Consider the following 14,665-nt stretch of genomic DNA (forward strand, 5'->3'; position numbering starts at 1 on the left):
ATATGCACGCAAATTTTCTTTTTCTAGACAAAAGTGTTTGAATTCCATTGCAAAAGACAAGTCTACCATCAAACTTTAAAAAAAAAGCACTTTCAAGCCAAAAGATAATCCCAAGGGATTCACTGCGTTTTTTCGTACGATAGCACGTGTACAATACGAGGGTTTTTGAATTTTGTACATAAGCATATACAATAGGGGTAGCTCTTCATTATTTCATACTCATATCGTATACATAAGGGGGCGGACGGGGAGGGGGGGGGGGGTGTTTACATTGGATCTACATTCAATTACTTGAGCCATCTTAAATACATTAGTAAGCCTCCCTCCCCCCCTCCTTCTCTCTTTCTCTCTCTCTCTCTCTCTCTCTGTGTGTGTGTGTGTGTGTGTGTGTGTGTGTGTGTGCATTGATGTACTTTCATGACGTGGTGAAAATAAGGGCAAACTTGATTTTTTTTTGTTTTTTTGGTCAAAATTAGAAGCTTTTGTCGGTAATTACGCTAAAATTGATATAAATTTCCTCGTTTTCTTAAAGCCAAGCTCAAACCCCTCTAATTTGTCAAAATTTTGAAAATACCCTTCAAATTTTTAAAATTCCCAAAGTACCCATGTATCTATGGTCGGATTGTTCAAGCTTTTCTAAATTTTTTTCCTTTTTGACAATTGAGATGCATTTTTAAGTGGTTAGCATGTAATTTGTCACATATTATCTCACAAAACAGGCGATTACCTCACAAAATAGGTAATTTGTTCGATCCATCATTAGAAGGGCTAGCCATCCAATTGCCCTTCAAAAACCGGCATCAAAGTGAACAATATATATTGTGGATATTTTGGAAATTTTTGAAATTTGAGGGGTATTTTGCTTATGGCGGTTCAACTTTTGGAGCTTGAAGTCTAGGCGAAGGCCCACGGGCGTTGGGGTTTGTCCATGGCCATTGGCGGTGCGAGGTTTGAAACTTACAACCCTTAATTTCTAAAGGCCCAAGGGCCAACATTTCATTTTAGCACATTTTTACCTGCTGCGAGTCATGAGTTTTGCTCCCGACTGCCGACTCAGTGCCGAGTCCCTTCATCTCTGCCTACACCTCTTCACTCGTCTTCTTCCTGCTCAGTGCTCTTGAGTCATAGCTATGGAGTCCTAGCTGTTGGTGCTCACGTGATTTGTTCGCTGCTGAGTCCATCGCTGTGTCGAGTCCGAGGTGCTACCTGGTTGAGTAACGACGGCCTGCTACGGCCTACCACGGTAGCTCCAGCCTCCCGCTGCTCAGCTTAGGACCTGCCGCTGCCTCCTGCGGCTTGGAGCCTTCTGCCGCCTGCGCGTGCTGTAGCCAAATCCTCACGACTTGTCATTGGTCAAGACTCAAGAGCCTCTGTCTTCCCGACGTCTTGTTTTAACTTTTGGCATTGTGAGTATATTAATTTGTTCTCTATTTTCAGCTTCTCTAATGTGCAATGTGCATTGTGACTACTCTTTACGATTGTGAGTCAAGACCATCAACAATTTGTGGGCTTGTGGGAAATTGAAATCATGGTGTGTATCATGCCTGTTTATCATAATGCATGGTGGCCAAGTAAGCCACATCTGCATCCTAGATATTTCATGCATCGATAAGTGTGGCCACCATATGATGTTTGAGAGAAATTTATATCAAGAATTCAAGCGTGCAATGTCAATAAGTGCCTTTGGTAAGTTATAGATCGCTTGAGAATGTTTAAATAGCCTCAAGAAATCACCTTTATGGTTTGTAAACACAATGTCAAGGAGTTGACAAAGTCGTACTGCTCCGCACAAAACACCGTCTTCACAATCGAGTTGTGTTTGTGTGTGTATGTATAGACTTCATGAGCTAGCATGGTAAGTAAGATCTTCAATAAAGCAAGGATTTTGTTGTGTGTTTTAGTCTAGTAGGTTAGTTAGTAGGGTGGATTTTTATGGTGCACTGCAAACGGATTTGTGCATGTTTTGTTTTGATAGGTGACCTAGGTGACCCATGGCACATTGAGCTCGGCTAAAAGTGACTTGAGTCATGTGCTACCCACGAAGAGAGAGAGAGATTCTTGTTTGCAAGTATTCTTGTTTATGAATCGGTCTTGTCTTTACAGATAAGCAGACTCAGGTATGACCATCAAAGAGATTCTAATTAACCTCAATGAAGGGCCCAAGGTAGGATACGTACCGTACGGATCTGTACGGTACGATACGTCCATATTGTATCGTACGGATTTGTACTGTACGGGTTTTTTTTTTTTTTTGGGCCGCAGTACTGTGGGTAATATGTGAAAATAAACCCTATTGTGACAGGAATTTTTGGTTTGCCCTTCTTTAGCCTTATTCCAACACTTAGTTTTGTAGACATTTCGACACAACTTGCATTTATAGAGCACACACGAACGTCATTGCGGTGGTGAATATAGGACGGCAAGTACGATCAAGAACTCGTATGAAAGCTTTGCCTTGGTTTATAGAATAGTGAACTTAACATCCTTGGAGTGATACTTATGAATTTTTTATCAAGTATAGATCGTACTGTAGGGTTTTGGAATTAAAAAAAAAACCTACGAATTTTATGTACCTAACAACTCTATCCATTCGGTACTACGTACAGGTCGTACCGAATACGTACCGTACCTTACGTACCTTACCACCTTGGAAGGGCCAGGACAAACAAACACACTTGGTTTTGTTATGGGAAGAGAGGGAGCTATATATAGGGAGCTTATAGAAGAGATTGACTCTGGTGGTTTAGCTTCAAGTGACTATATTTCTGGGAGGCTCATGCATGTTATCAATAAATGAAAAACAAGAGGAGATATAAAAGGTGACCAGTGATGAGGTGACAATAGAGTACGAAATGGGTGTTTCATCCTTTGAAAAGCATCCTAGGGTAGATTCTAGTGGTGCATCCAATGAGGTGAATGGGAGATCCCCAACGTGTCATGCACTAACAAGTGAGACATGTCCCTTTAGATCTTCTTTTGATGCTTTTGTGGAAGAGAGAGAAGGAGAAGTTTGTCTGAAGAGCATTCTCGCTACACACTCCTAAGTCAAGAAGTGGAAACGAGATGTAAAGACTACCAAAGAGAAGTTGCGATTCAAAGGGCACTTTGATAGGTTTACTCTAATGTCAAAGGATAAAGATGAGAGGGCTCTGTTTCAAATCTGGTGCAAAGAATGCGAGATCGCATATGGGCAGAGGTCCAGATACCATATACAATTTTATGAATTCACACTTAAAGACCATAAATCACATGTGATCCATGGGGCTCCATGAAGCAAAAAGGTCGGACTCCCACACTTCAAGCCTAGAGGATCAGATTATTGCTAGAAACAAAGAGAAGGTGATTGAGGCAATGGAGGAGGTCAATGTATTTGGAGAAGAGAGGAAATCAGAATTTGAATTGGTGCTTGAGACATTTGATGACTATAAGTCTAACTCAAAGATTCTTGGCATAGCACGACCTACGTGTATCCTAGTTCGAAGACTTAAGAAGCAAACGTGGTCACAGAAACCAAAGTTGCAGCATTAAGTGTAAGAGTCAGGAACCTTCATGATACTCTCTCCGAAGCCTTGGGAAGAGGAGATGTGAAAAAGTTTTGCATGGATATAATCAATGCGCACAATCTCAGTTTGTTTGAGGGAAAGCAAGCATTGTGGAGATTTCTCATGGATATCTCAGAAAACATTGGAAGAGATCCCCGAGGCAAGAGATACTCTGACACGACAAGGAGTCTCTTTGAGGCTGTTAAATTGTGGGGAGGTACAAGAATGCACAACTTTTCTCTTTGAACCTTGGGGGACCTCATATTTTAACCACCATGAGGGCAACAAGGAAGCCCATATATTATTAAAAAGGGGTCAGGGAGGATATATTTCAACATGTGGCTGATGTTTACAAGCATCAAATGGGTAGAAACAACATCCTGATGGGCAGTGTTCTTGTTATTATCGTCGAAGATGAGACTGTTATAAAGAGGATGGTTAAGTGGCATGCAAGGGATGATGAACTTGTCGGCTTTTGTGGAAGGAAATAAGAACCCAATTGTGTATCAGATTTTGTGGTGGTCGTTGTTTTTGACGAAGCCGGGTACAACAACGTGTTGAGGTGCTCCATGCTAATATTATCACTCACTATGCATGGGTTCTTATTGCAAATCCACTTATTCATTGTCTACCAAAGCTTGTCCTGGTTGTCCAGCTGACATGTAACTGATTTAATTCGAATTTTATCAAAGCGCAGTGGGATGTAGTAGCATTGCTTTAGAATCGGCATCTTACAAACATTGTAGGTCCTTTGATTGGTTATGCTTCTGATGGGGATGATCAAACAAGGAAACTCATGAGAGATGACTACACTTCTCAAGTGGGTATTCAATTCTCTATTCCTTGGAAGGGGTGGTCATTAACAACGAGCATAGATTATGATAGAAGTATCTTGGGATTGCATGACTTGGACTTCATCTATAATGGAAAAAAGTTGGTTAACCCTTTAGATAATGCTTCTAGAAGACTTGTCCTTGGCAAGGATATCACCACATTGAATCATGTTGCTCTCGTATATCAACATTTTAAGGTTGATGTTCATGGATTGCAAGAGGGTGATGTGGAGAGAAAGGACAGGCAAAACTGGAGATCAACCCAAAGATTGGCAGGACGTAAGTTGCAAGCACGTCTGAAGGATTTTCACATTGGAAGTCAATTTCAGCAAGAAAGAACACTTGGAACAAAAATGTATCTTTCAATAGTAGCTTCATATATTGATAATTTTTTGTCTCCAACTCTCTCATTATTTGAGAGAGTGAAAGCTTCCGGCAAGGTTTCATTCTTTTTCAGGTACTCAGTGTTTAGACAAGGTGTCATTCTTTATGTTTGCCATTAAAAGAAGGCAATAGTTATTCATTTTTAAAGAAATATCTAACATTGTTTCCTCAGGATGAGGCGTACTTGTATCATGAAACAAGCGATATACTCTCTCAAGGAGAATTTCATAAGCAAAGAAACATTCCTTGATATTCAACTCTCTTGCCACTTTGTAGTTCTTCTAATCAAGCTATTCAAAGAAAAGTGTACACATCTAGAAGTTCCTTTGTCTGCAACGAGGTCAGACACTTGTGAAAATTCCTTTAGCAAAGTTGGTGGTATGGTTAGAAATGAGAGGAGTTATGATGGAGTTGATTTGTTAAGCAGTGCTGGTGTGCTAAACAAGATCGTCGAGATTCAATCAAGCTCCATGCTTGTGTTTCGAGCAGCACACTCTAAGCAAGAAAGCATATGGACTGTAATGAATCACGCACTTAGCGTTCCGTTTGCCAATCTTGGTGACTACATGTTCGTATCTTGTGATGAAGACACAATACGAGCTTTAAGAGAGGGCTTTTGTGAAGTGAAGGATGTGCGGAAAATACTAGGCATTCATGATATCTCTTGGTGTCATGACACATGGCAAGAGAGAGATCCTGAAGATATCATGGTTGCCAATGCAGATGACCAAATTTTGGATTATGGAGTTTTTGATGACGTTCCTCTTGAGATAGACAAAGGTGAAAATGCGTTGAGCACATGTGACAAAGATGACGTGATAGTTGCTGAATGTGAGTTACGCCTTGTGTTTGATGAGATAGTTGATGAAGAGGAGAAAGTTCACAGCCAGGTCTGTTCTTTTGTAGAGATAGATGGCAAGAAAAGTGTGTAAGAGTACTCTTGTGAGTCAGCTAAATGGAATCCAACTCTGTCTAAAGACAGACTAACAAGGGTGAAAAGTGGGATTTTTTCTTCAATGGATAAAAAGATCAGGTTTCAAACAGGAACTTCTCTTATAGTAGGCTCAGATTGTGCTGTTTTATTTGAGGGTTTGTCTTCCAAAGATGACACAAGGTGCAAGAGGAAAGGAAAGATTTGGAGCACTAACGAAGGTAGAGATAAAGGTACATGGTATCTTGGAAGAGTTATGTGTATGCGAAGAAGAGTGGGAGCTGCTATGAAAGAGACCAGGGGTCCTATTGATCTTCTTGACCGGCCTACAAATGTAGAGATATATCTTGCATGGTATCAAAAAGCTAAGGGTGCAAGGAGCTATACATACGATCTTGTGGACAATCAATGTGTATCCTTGGAGTCTATAATTTCACTTGCAAACTTGACGTTTGATTTGGAGACTAAGAGATACCAGCTTGATGCTAAGGACTACAAGGTCTTCAATGAGTATGTGAAAGGTAAATTGACTTCATTTGCAAATTAGGTTCCAACATGTGCAAGAGAAAAGTTCATGGGATTGGTTTGAGCTATATTTATTTGCTAATTCTAAGCGTAACTGTTTTGAATCTTACAGGTTGATACTTATGCTAGATGCAAGTGGCAAAGATGAGGGATGATACGCTTTGAAAATATTCACTTAGAATTGTGCTCAGTACTTAGATAGGAGTACTTGCATAAAAAGATGATGTGCTCTATGAAAGATGTTTGTCCGACATGGCATGTGGACCATTGAAATGTTGATTACGGGGTGCACACTTGGTTTAGGAAACTCTCAGACATTTCATTTTGATGTTTTAATTTATGTATTTTATGTACACGCAGTCGCATGACATGGACATGCCATTTTGTTGATTGTGTAGTATGAGAAGCATGACATACTAGCACTTGGAATGTAGTTTGATTTTGAGGGTTCTTAAGTTGATTTGGTAGGCTACTTTTATGTTTTCATTTTATGTTTGTTTTGTACAGGATCGCCACATGATGTGGACATAGTCTTTTGGTAATTGTGTGATTAGACTATGTGATTGGAGGTTTCCAATGTATTTGATATGTAGGTCATACCACCACTTTGAAATTAGATTACTTTGACTCTATTGAAAATGTGTTTGATTTTAATCTGTAAGATAATCCTTAAATCCCACGTGGGAGCTCAAGATGAGGTAGACAATTTTTTTGGAAAAAGAAATTATATGATGAAAATCTGACATGGGAGCCCAAGAAAAGGGTGTACTGAATTTTTTTGAGAAAGAGGTCTCTGTACAAAGGAGATTTTGGTAAAATTTTTAAGATTTATATTTTATGTACAAGCTCAAAATTAAATACAGATGGTGCTTTTTAAAGTTGCATTTTGCTTAAGCATAGACGTGCATTCATATCACATATAATTGTTTTTGTTCAAAAAGATTAATCTTTTAATGGGTTGTTTTGTAATGTGTTTTGATTTGATGAGTGAAGTTTTTCATGGTTGTTTAAGAGTAAGTATTATTTGTTATTTACACAACAATCCATTTCATATGTGTGCCTTAAATCCCATGTGGGAAGCCTACTAAGTAGGTGGTTAGTATCATATGTTTTGAGATTGAGATCTGTATCATTTTACAAGGCAAATGCTATTCGTTTTTTGACAAATTACATTGAATCGATTGGTTTATTTTAGTTCAGTATGCATTATATTTGTTGTTTTTCATGGTGGTTTGTTATTTCAAATGAAGTAGTGGGCCATGACATTCCGAACGAAATCCGTATGAGGGGGGATGGCTCATTGTAAGAACGTCCATATCTTTGCGTATATAGGGGGGTGGGTTAGCATGTAAGATACCGTACATAGAGGGGTTTCTGTAATTTTGATGCACGCATGTGACATCCTTCCATTATTAATAGTGAATCCTCCGGGAAGATAATAATCCTTTTTGTCTGAGGCTAATATTGAGCCTTGGGTCAAGGTTTGTCTTGTCAATTGCAAGGTGAATTACAAGAAGTTTCATGAAGGCTCAAGATGTTTTGATCTCATCCGAGTTGAAAATTGTTGTCAAATGTGCTTCCATCTCTTATCAATTGGTAAGTGAAGTTAAGCACATCAAAATTGATCCAAATTTGAGTTGGAAATTGATGTCAAATGTGCTTCCATCTCTGATCAGTTGGTAAGTGAAGGTAAGTACATAAAAGTTGATCCAAATTTATTGAAATTTCTTGATAGACCTTAAAATGCCTTGTACTAATTGAGGGAACCCTAAAAAGTTAGAAATCTTGGAAGGTTGGGAACGTAAATAATAATTGTGCTTGTTTTCTCTAGCTTCAAAAGTGCACAAATTTCATCAATTGAACATACCACATGTTAGATCATTGTGCATTGAGATTATATTTGGTGTCATTTGAAGCTATTGAGTGCTATTTATGCTAGATTTTCTCTCAAATCCAACATCTTGTAGTGGGCTAGAAACTTGAAACTTGATTCGAACCTTACGAAACTTGTCAAGTGACCCATTGCCACTATTTACAACTAGTGTATACCAATAAACTTGAAAAAAAAACTTCATTTGAGGCTAATAGATAATAGTCACACTTATTATCTCCTAGTTCAAAACAAGAAATTTTTAATCTTTTCTTGTAGGAACTTTGATCAATGATAGCAATAGAGTGCCAATGTCACAAGTTTCAAGTGATTTAAAATAGTTTTGAATGAGATTGAAAGGTGTTTAGTATTAGTGCTAACCAGAGAAGGATTTAAAGAAAAAGGGTTGCCAAGGGTAGAGCAACTATCCCTCAAATAGCTTGCAAAATTTGAAGTCATTTGGACACCATTCACAAAAATTCAAAGGATTTTTTAAAAAATGGTTGGTTGCCTAGGATAGAGGAGCTATCCTCAGACAACATTATTGGTATTCATGTACCTTAGATAAGATCATGTACTGGCAAATCAAGGATCTAACCAAGAATCTGAGGGTAGAGTGTCAATTGAAGAAAGTCTCAACCAAGGGGGTCTCTAGAGACTATTGTTGTAAATACTTATTTTGACTCTAATCCCAGACATGGCTCCTTCTATACCCATTTGTGCAATGGAATCTTGGCACAATTTAAGCATACCTTAACCTTTTATAATAGCAATACTCATGGGGCTCAACTTTATTTGGATTCTAATGAGAAGTATGTGGTTCAGGTGGATGACCATAGTGTTGAGTTTGAAGAGGAGGTTAGAGCCAACAAACAAGATACCTTCTATGTAGATCAAAACAGAATGCAATACTCTAACATTGTGAATCCTCACACTGTGGATAAGTGAGGATTGGAAGTTAATACACTAATTTGATACATGAATACCAAGGAAGGAGCACCGATGGAAGGCTACAATCAAGTAGACACAAAGCCACTAAAGTGTATCCAAACAAATAACCCATGACTAAGAGTCTATTGCTAGGAGGAAAACAATGCAAGGAAGGAGCACCGATGGAAGGCTACAATCAAGTAGACACAAAGCCACTAAAGTGTATCCAAACAAATAACCCATGACTAAGAGTCTATTGCTAGGAGGAAAACAATGCTAGAGATTTGCTATGGATAGATCATGCAAAGCCATGACACTTAACACATTTGAAGATCCACTTGCGACCTTTAAAAATCATGTATATTTTCAAGATCAGGTAGAAGGGATCATCGACCTTCCCGTGCACCTCTTTAGAGATTGCTTTAGGAATAATTTTGTTTCGGATGACACGTAGGATAATTTTCAAGATAAGAAAGAAGGGATATCACATCTTCTTGTGCACCTCTCTAGAGATTTCTTTAAGAATAATTTTGTTTCAATGACATGTAAGGAGATAGAATAGACCATATATCAGTGCAATTTGATGAGGGACATGATAATAGAAATGGGACCTAAAACATATCAAATATTTTGACAAAGAAAAAAGATCATTTGGCTGTATGGCTATTTAACAGGGTAGTACAATCCATGGACTTACCTCAGGGATGAAAACTGGATGAGAGGATTTGAAACCATCTTAAATATAGAAAAATTGGGTGACACTAGAAATAGTAAAGGACTACACGAGTCACCGCTATCAAACAAATGTTTGAAGGTTTAGATGGAGGAAACCAACCAAGAGAGTGGGTCGTGATAATAATATTGTATAGTGAGATTAGAAAACTTTGAAAAATGGATCAAAAAATATAATGGATCCGAGGATCCATATGAACATTTAGCCAACTTCACCAAAGAGGTGAGGGAAGCTTTAATTTCCATACTCAATTTGAGGGATTTGCTTAATAAAGCATTGCATGCTACAATCTATAGCAAAAATTACACGACCTTGGAAGTGTGCATGCTTGGTGTGCTAAACTTGGGAGACAATTGTGATCTTCAATAAAGAAAGCACTGTGAGGGACACTCAAAGTGAGAGGACTACGTACACTATGCTAGCAATTTTAGGACCAACTCTAGTAGGATCCTCTTAATGCCAGAGAGAAAATTCTCAAGAAATGATGAGAAACGGGTAAAGAATACCAATGAGAGAGCCAAGACACCACAACAATAACTCGTGAGACCAACAAGGCCATGTAAATCAAGGTCAAGTGAAAAAATATGACTCAAATTAGTGTTATTACCGCCCAAAGTACAACGAGAATATTTAGTACATACCAATGAGACCAAAGTGAAATTATATGTATAGGTATTCATCTAACATGAATCAAAATTCAAAAGCCATCCACGGATATGGAGAGAAAAGAATCCGTAATAGGTCAGTGACCACCAGAACCATGAAACAATGCAATCCTAGTAAAGTATATGCATCTTAAGGGACAAGATGAATATGCTAGTCAAGTATATGCATTCTGAGAGACAAGTAGATGAGAAAGCCCTAATACTAATTATGCCATACAATGAAGTAATTATGGTAGCTAAGGAAGATTGAGAGACAAGTGGATGAGAAAGGTCTAGTACTAATTATGCCATACAATGAAGCTAGTTTGTCTATTGTCATAGTTAAGATTGGTGTAATCAACGATCACCTCCCATGGTTGAACTAGTTTCTTAGGCACCTCAAGAAGCAACACCTATGTACTTGATTTCCAACCAAAGCGCTAAGACACCCATGATGAAATCTATTCCTTAATTTAGAAAATTTCATAATTATAAATTAGATAATCATTGGAAAAAACATTTTCCAAAAACCAAAGAAAATGCTAAGCCAATCGATGCCTACTGCCTATAATGTGGCAAAAAAGGGACTCATTATCCCCAAAGATTTTCCTAGGATTCGAGGTAACACAGGAAAAATGATGATAGACATATTTAACGCCTTGATGGTTATCTCCTCTGCAAGCCAATAGTTTCAGTCAAATTAGTTACGAGGGCACATGCCATAAAAGCACAGAGAGTAGTAAAAAACTCTCTCAAGATTCCAAGAGAAGGAGACATCAACAATATGAGCTTAGAAAATAGAAATAGAGAAAGAAAATTTAGAAAAAGATTCAAAGATGATTTCAAGAAAGAAAAAAATCAACTTGGAAAGAGTTCAAATCGAAACGAAAATCAGGGAGTCAGTATCGTGGATAAAATCTATGAAGCCATCAGCACAGCCTTGAAAGCCTTCCAATTATAGGATTAAAAGCGGATCAAATCATGGAGACCAAATGGAAGAATTGTCCAATCCTTGTTATGGAAGGAAAGAACTTGAAGGGTACCAAAATATTGTAAAAATTACTTAAACAATTCTTGAAGCACAAAAACCAAAAGTTGAAATAATGAAAATCCCTACAAAAAGTGAAACAAAATTGGAATCAAGTGAGATGAGAGACACTTCCTATCCAAATGGTAACCCTTGTGCAACTTGACAATCAAAAAGTTTTCTCTAACCACTATTATGATGCTACAAATGAGCTAGAAGAGGAAACTCTTACAATAGAAGATTCTTGCTCCAAGAAAGATCACAACGAGAGGAAACATAATTTTATTTTTCCAATCAATAGAAAAAATAGCAAGATAGGTATATGAAGAAAAGATAAGCCAAATAGTATAGAACCAAGCCTATGTCAAAGATAAAAGGAAAAAAATAGCTTTCAATGATGGGTGGATACCTCAACAAAAATAAGAGTAAAAACTTGAGCCAACCACCTAGAACAAAATAGAAAGCAAAAGAGACAAACCAACCAGTAAAAAGAGAAGCTTCATGAAAAATTGGAGAGGAGAGCTAAATATCAAGAGTTGAACACACTCTGAAAGTGGTATGGACCAAAAAAATAGATTCAAATAATTACAAGAACAGTGAGGCTATGATTGTTTTGTCTCATCATAAGCAATACACCTTGCAGGCTAGAAGGATCCTAGTGGATCAATGCATTAGACATCCTAAAGAATTAGGAAATTCTTATGAGCGAGTAGAAAATAACAAAAGGATCGACTTGGTAGATCTTGGAAATAAGCCAAAACCTGCATATATTGCAAGCTAGAAGGATCCTAGTGGATCAATGCATTAGACATCCTAAGGAATTAGGAAATTCTTATGAGCGAGTAGAAAATGACAAAAGGATTGACTTAGTAGATCTTGGAAATAAGCCAAAACCTATATATATTGCAAATGATTTATCCCCCAAAGAAGAGGAAATTCTCATTAGAACTCTAAAGGAATATAATGATGTCTTTGTCTCATCATAGAAAGATCTTAAGTGGGTGGATCTTGACATTTGTCAGTATACAATATTTATGAGAGATGACACCAAACCAAGCAGACAAATACTCCATACTTACCATCAGACTTTTTCCAAGAAAATAAAAGAGGAGATTGATAATCTTAGGGAAGCTGAGTTCATCTATGATATTGAACACACAGGTTGGGTATCCCCAATTGTGGTAGTATCTAAGAAAAATGAGAAACTAAGGGTGTGCATCAACCTCAAGAAGGTGAATGCAACAATCATTAGGGAAAAATCTCCTCTTCCTACTACAGACCACGTTGTAGAAAGAGTAGTTGAAAAACCATTAGGTGAATGCAACAACCATTAGGGACAAATCTCCTCTTCCTATTACAGACCACGTTGTAGAAAGAGTAGTTGAGAAAGAAGCCAATAGCTTCTTAGATGGATTCCTAGTCTATAACCAATTGGTCATTGATCCAAAAAATCAACATAAAGTAGCTTTTTCTTTGGAGTGGGACATATTTGCATATAGAGTCATTCCTTTTGGGTTGACAAATGCTTCAAAGACTTTGAGCACCTCAAGAATGTCTTTGAGAAATTCCACATGTATAGGATTTGTTTAAATCTGAAAAAATGTGTATTCATGGTTAGACAAGGCAAAATTTTCAGGCATATAGTCTCCAAAAACGGGATTGCTATGGATATGGAAAAAGTAGAGGTCATTGAAGAATTGCCTACACCTACCAATGCCAAAAAAATCCAATCTTTCGTGGGACATTGTGTATATTGTCGGAGATTCATCTACATGTACATTGTAATTTGCCAAATCCATGTACGATTTGACTATCCAAATTTTTAGGATGGAAGAATGCAAGGAACCATTTCAAAAGCTCAAGCAAGCTTTGTCTTCTACTCCACTCTTGAAAACTCTTGACTGGAATAAAGATTTTGATTTGCATGTTTATGATTATAATTTTGCTATTAATAGCATACTAGCATAACCAAAAGAGGGAATGGACTTTTCTATCTCTTATGCTAGCAAGCAATTGAATAAGGCTGACTAAAGTTACACCATTATAGAAAGAGAGGGCCTTGGAATGATTTATGTTGTCAAAAAATTTAGACACTACTTATTGGAAGTTTGTGTTCTTTGTGGATCAAGAGGCATTACTCTGTCTAGTCAATAAGCAATGTAACATAAGCAAAATAGTAAAATGGTTCATCATTTTACTAGATTTTGATTTTATAGTGGTGGTTAAGAAGGGGAACCTCCCAATGGAATTGATGATGATTTTCTTGATGCTTATTGGTTCTCCATAGAGACGAGACCAAGGTGGAAAGAAAACCTACTTACTTTACTAACCATAGCACAAGTAGGTACACAGATTCCCCTTCCTATAGCACCAAAGATGATCAAGCAATTGGCTATGTATTAGCTATCAGCGAGAGGTTGTATAAGAAAAATAAAGATGGGATCCTCCTCTTGTGCATAAGCCCAGAAGAACAAGTCAACTACATAAAACAACTTAGACCGTACAATAGTAATTGGAATCTATTTTGTTGAAGAGAAACATAGGAAAATGCTTACATGGTTGGGGATTTAGTAGCCAGCCATGAAAATAGATATTCACGCTTATGTAAAATAATGCTCCCTATGCAGAAAGAGAAAACCTATACTCCATGCTACTTTATTCCAAATATCCATTGTACCAAAATGGAGAAATGTTTTTAGACTACTTCGTGAATCAAAGATTTCCTAAAGACATAGCAAAAATTGCCAAAATGCAATCAAAATAGAAGCAAGAAATTGCACAACGGTTTAACAAAAATTGTACCAAAGAGGCAAAAGATCAACATGTGATGCGAGACTTTATGCTGTGTTTATTAAGCACCATTTCCAATTATCCATCTCCATGTTTTTCCATACTTTCTTATGTAACCTCTCTCTCTCTCTCTCTCTCTCTCTCTCTCTCTCTCTCGTGCACGTGCGTATACCCTATCTCTCTCATGATTGTGCATTGATGGGGGGATATGGAACGAGCATGAGTATTTGACACATTGCATCCCTTTAGGTAGCCATTCATGTTCTATCATGTAATGTGTGTGAAACTTATACTCTCAAACTTGCAATGAGCATAATGTGCATAGTTGATGCGAGTCTTTTCTATTGCCTCAAAGTCACGTCTTGTATTGAGTGGAGTGGGAGCCAAGCGAATGATTGAAGTAGTGTGTATCATGGACAAGAGGATAGTTTAAAGCATATTAGAGGGAATACGATT

At 37.6% G+C, this 14,665-nt stretch overlaps 1 protein-coding gene across 5 annotated transcripts in view; it reads left to right on the plus strand.

Annotated features, from left to right (window-relative positions):
• Window positions 1-963: 963 nt before the first annotated feature.
• Window positions 964-14,665, plus strand: part of LOC147437944 (uncharacterized) — a 28,015-nt gene continuing 14,313 nt past the window's right edge. Inside the window, exons 1-2 of one of the 5 annotated variants that reach the window (XR_015184909.1) lie at window positions 964-1,406; window positions 6,723-7,408. Coding sequence is in view for 1 of the 5 variants with exons in the window: in XM_086487337.1 (XP_086343463.1) it covers window positions 4,933-5,691 (759 nt within the window). In the remaining 4 variants the exon portion in view is untranslated. The other 4 variants (XR_015184908.1, XR_015184910.1, XM_086487337.1 and 1 more) reach the window with 4 other exon arrangements.

This window comes from Adiantum capillus-veneris, chromosome 17 (assembly GCF_014529385.1).
Source record: "Adiantum capillus-veneris isolate H3 chromosome 17, ASM1452938v2, whole genome shotgun sequence".
Lineage (NCBI taxonomy): Eukaryota > Viridiplantae > Streptophyta > Polypodiopsida > Polypodiales > Pteridaceae > Adiantum > Adiantum capillus-veneris.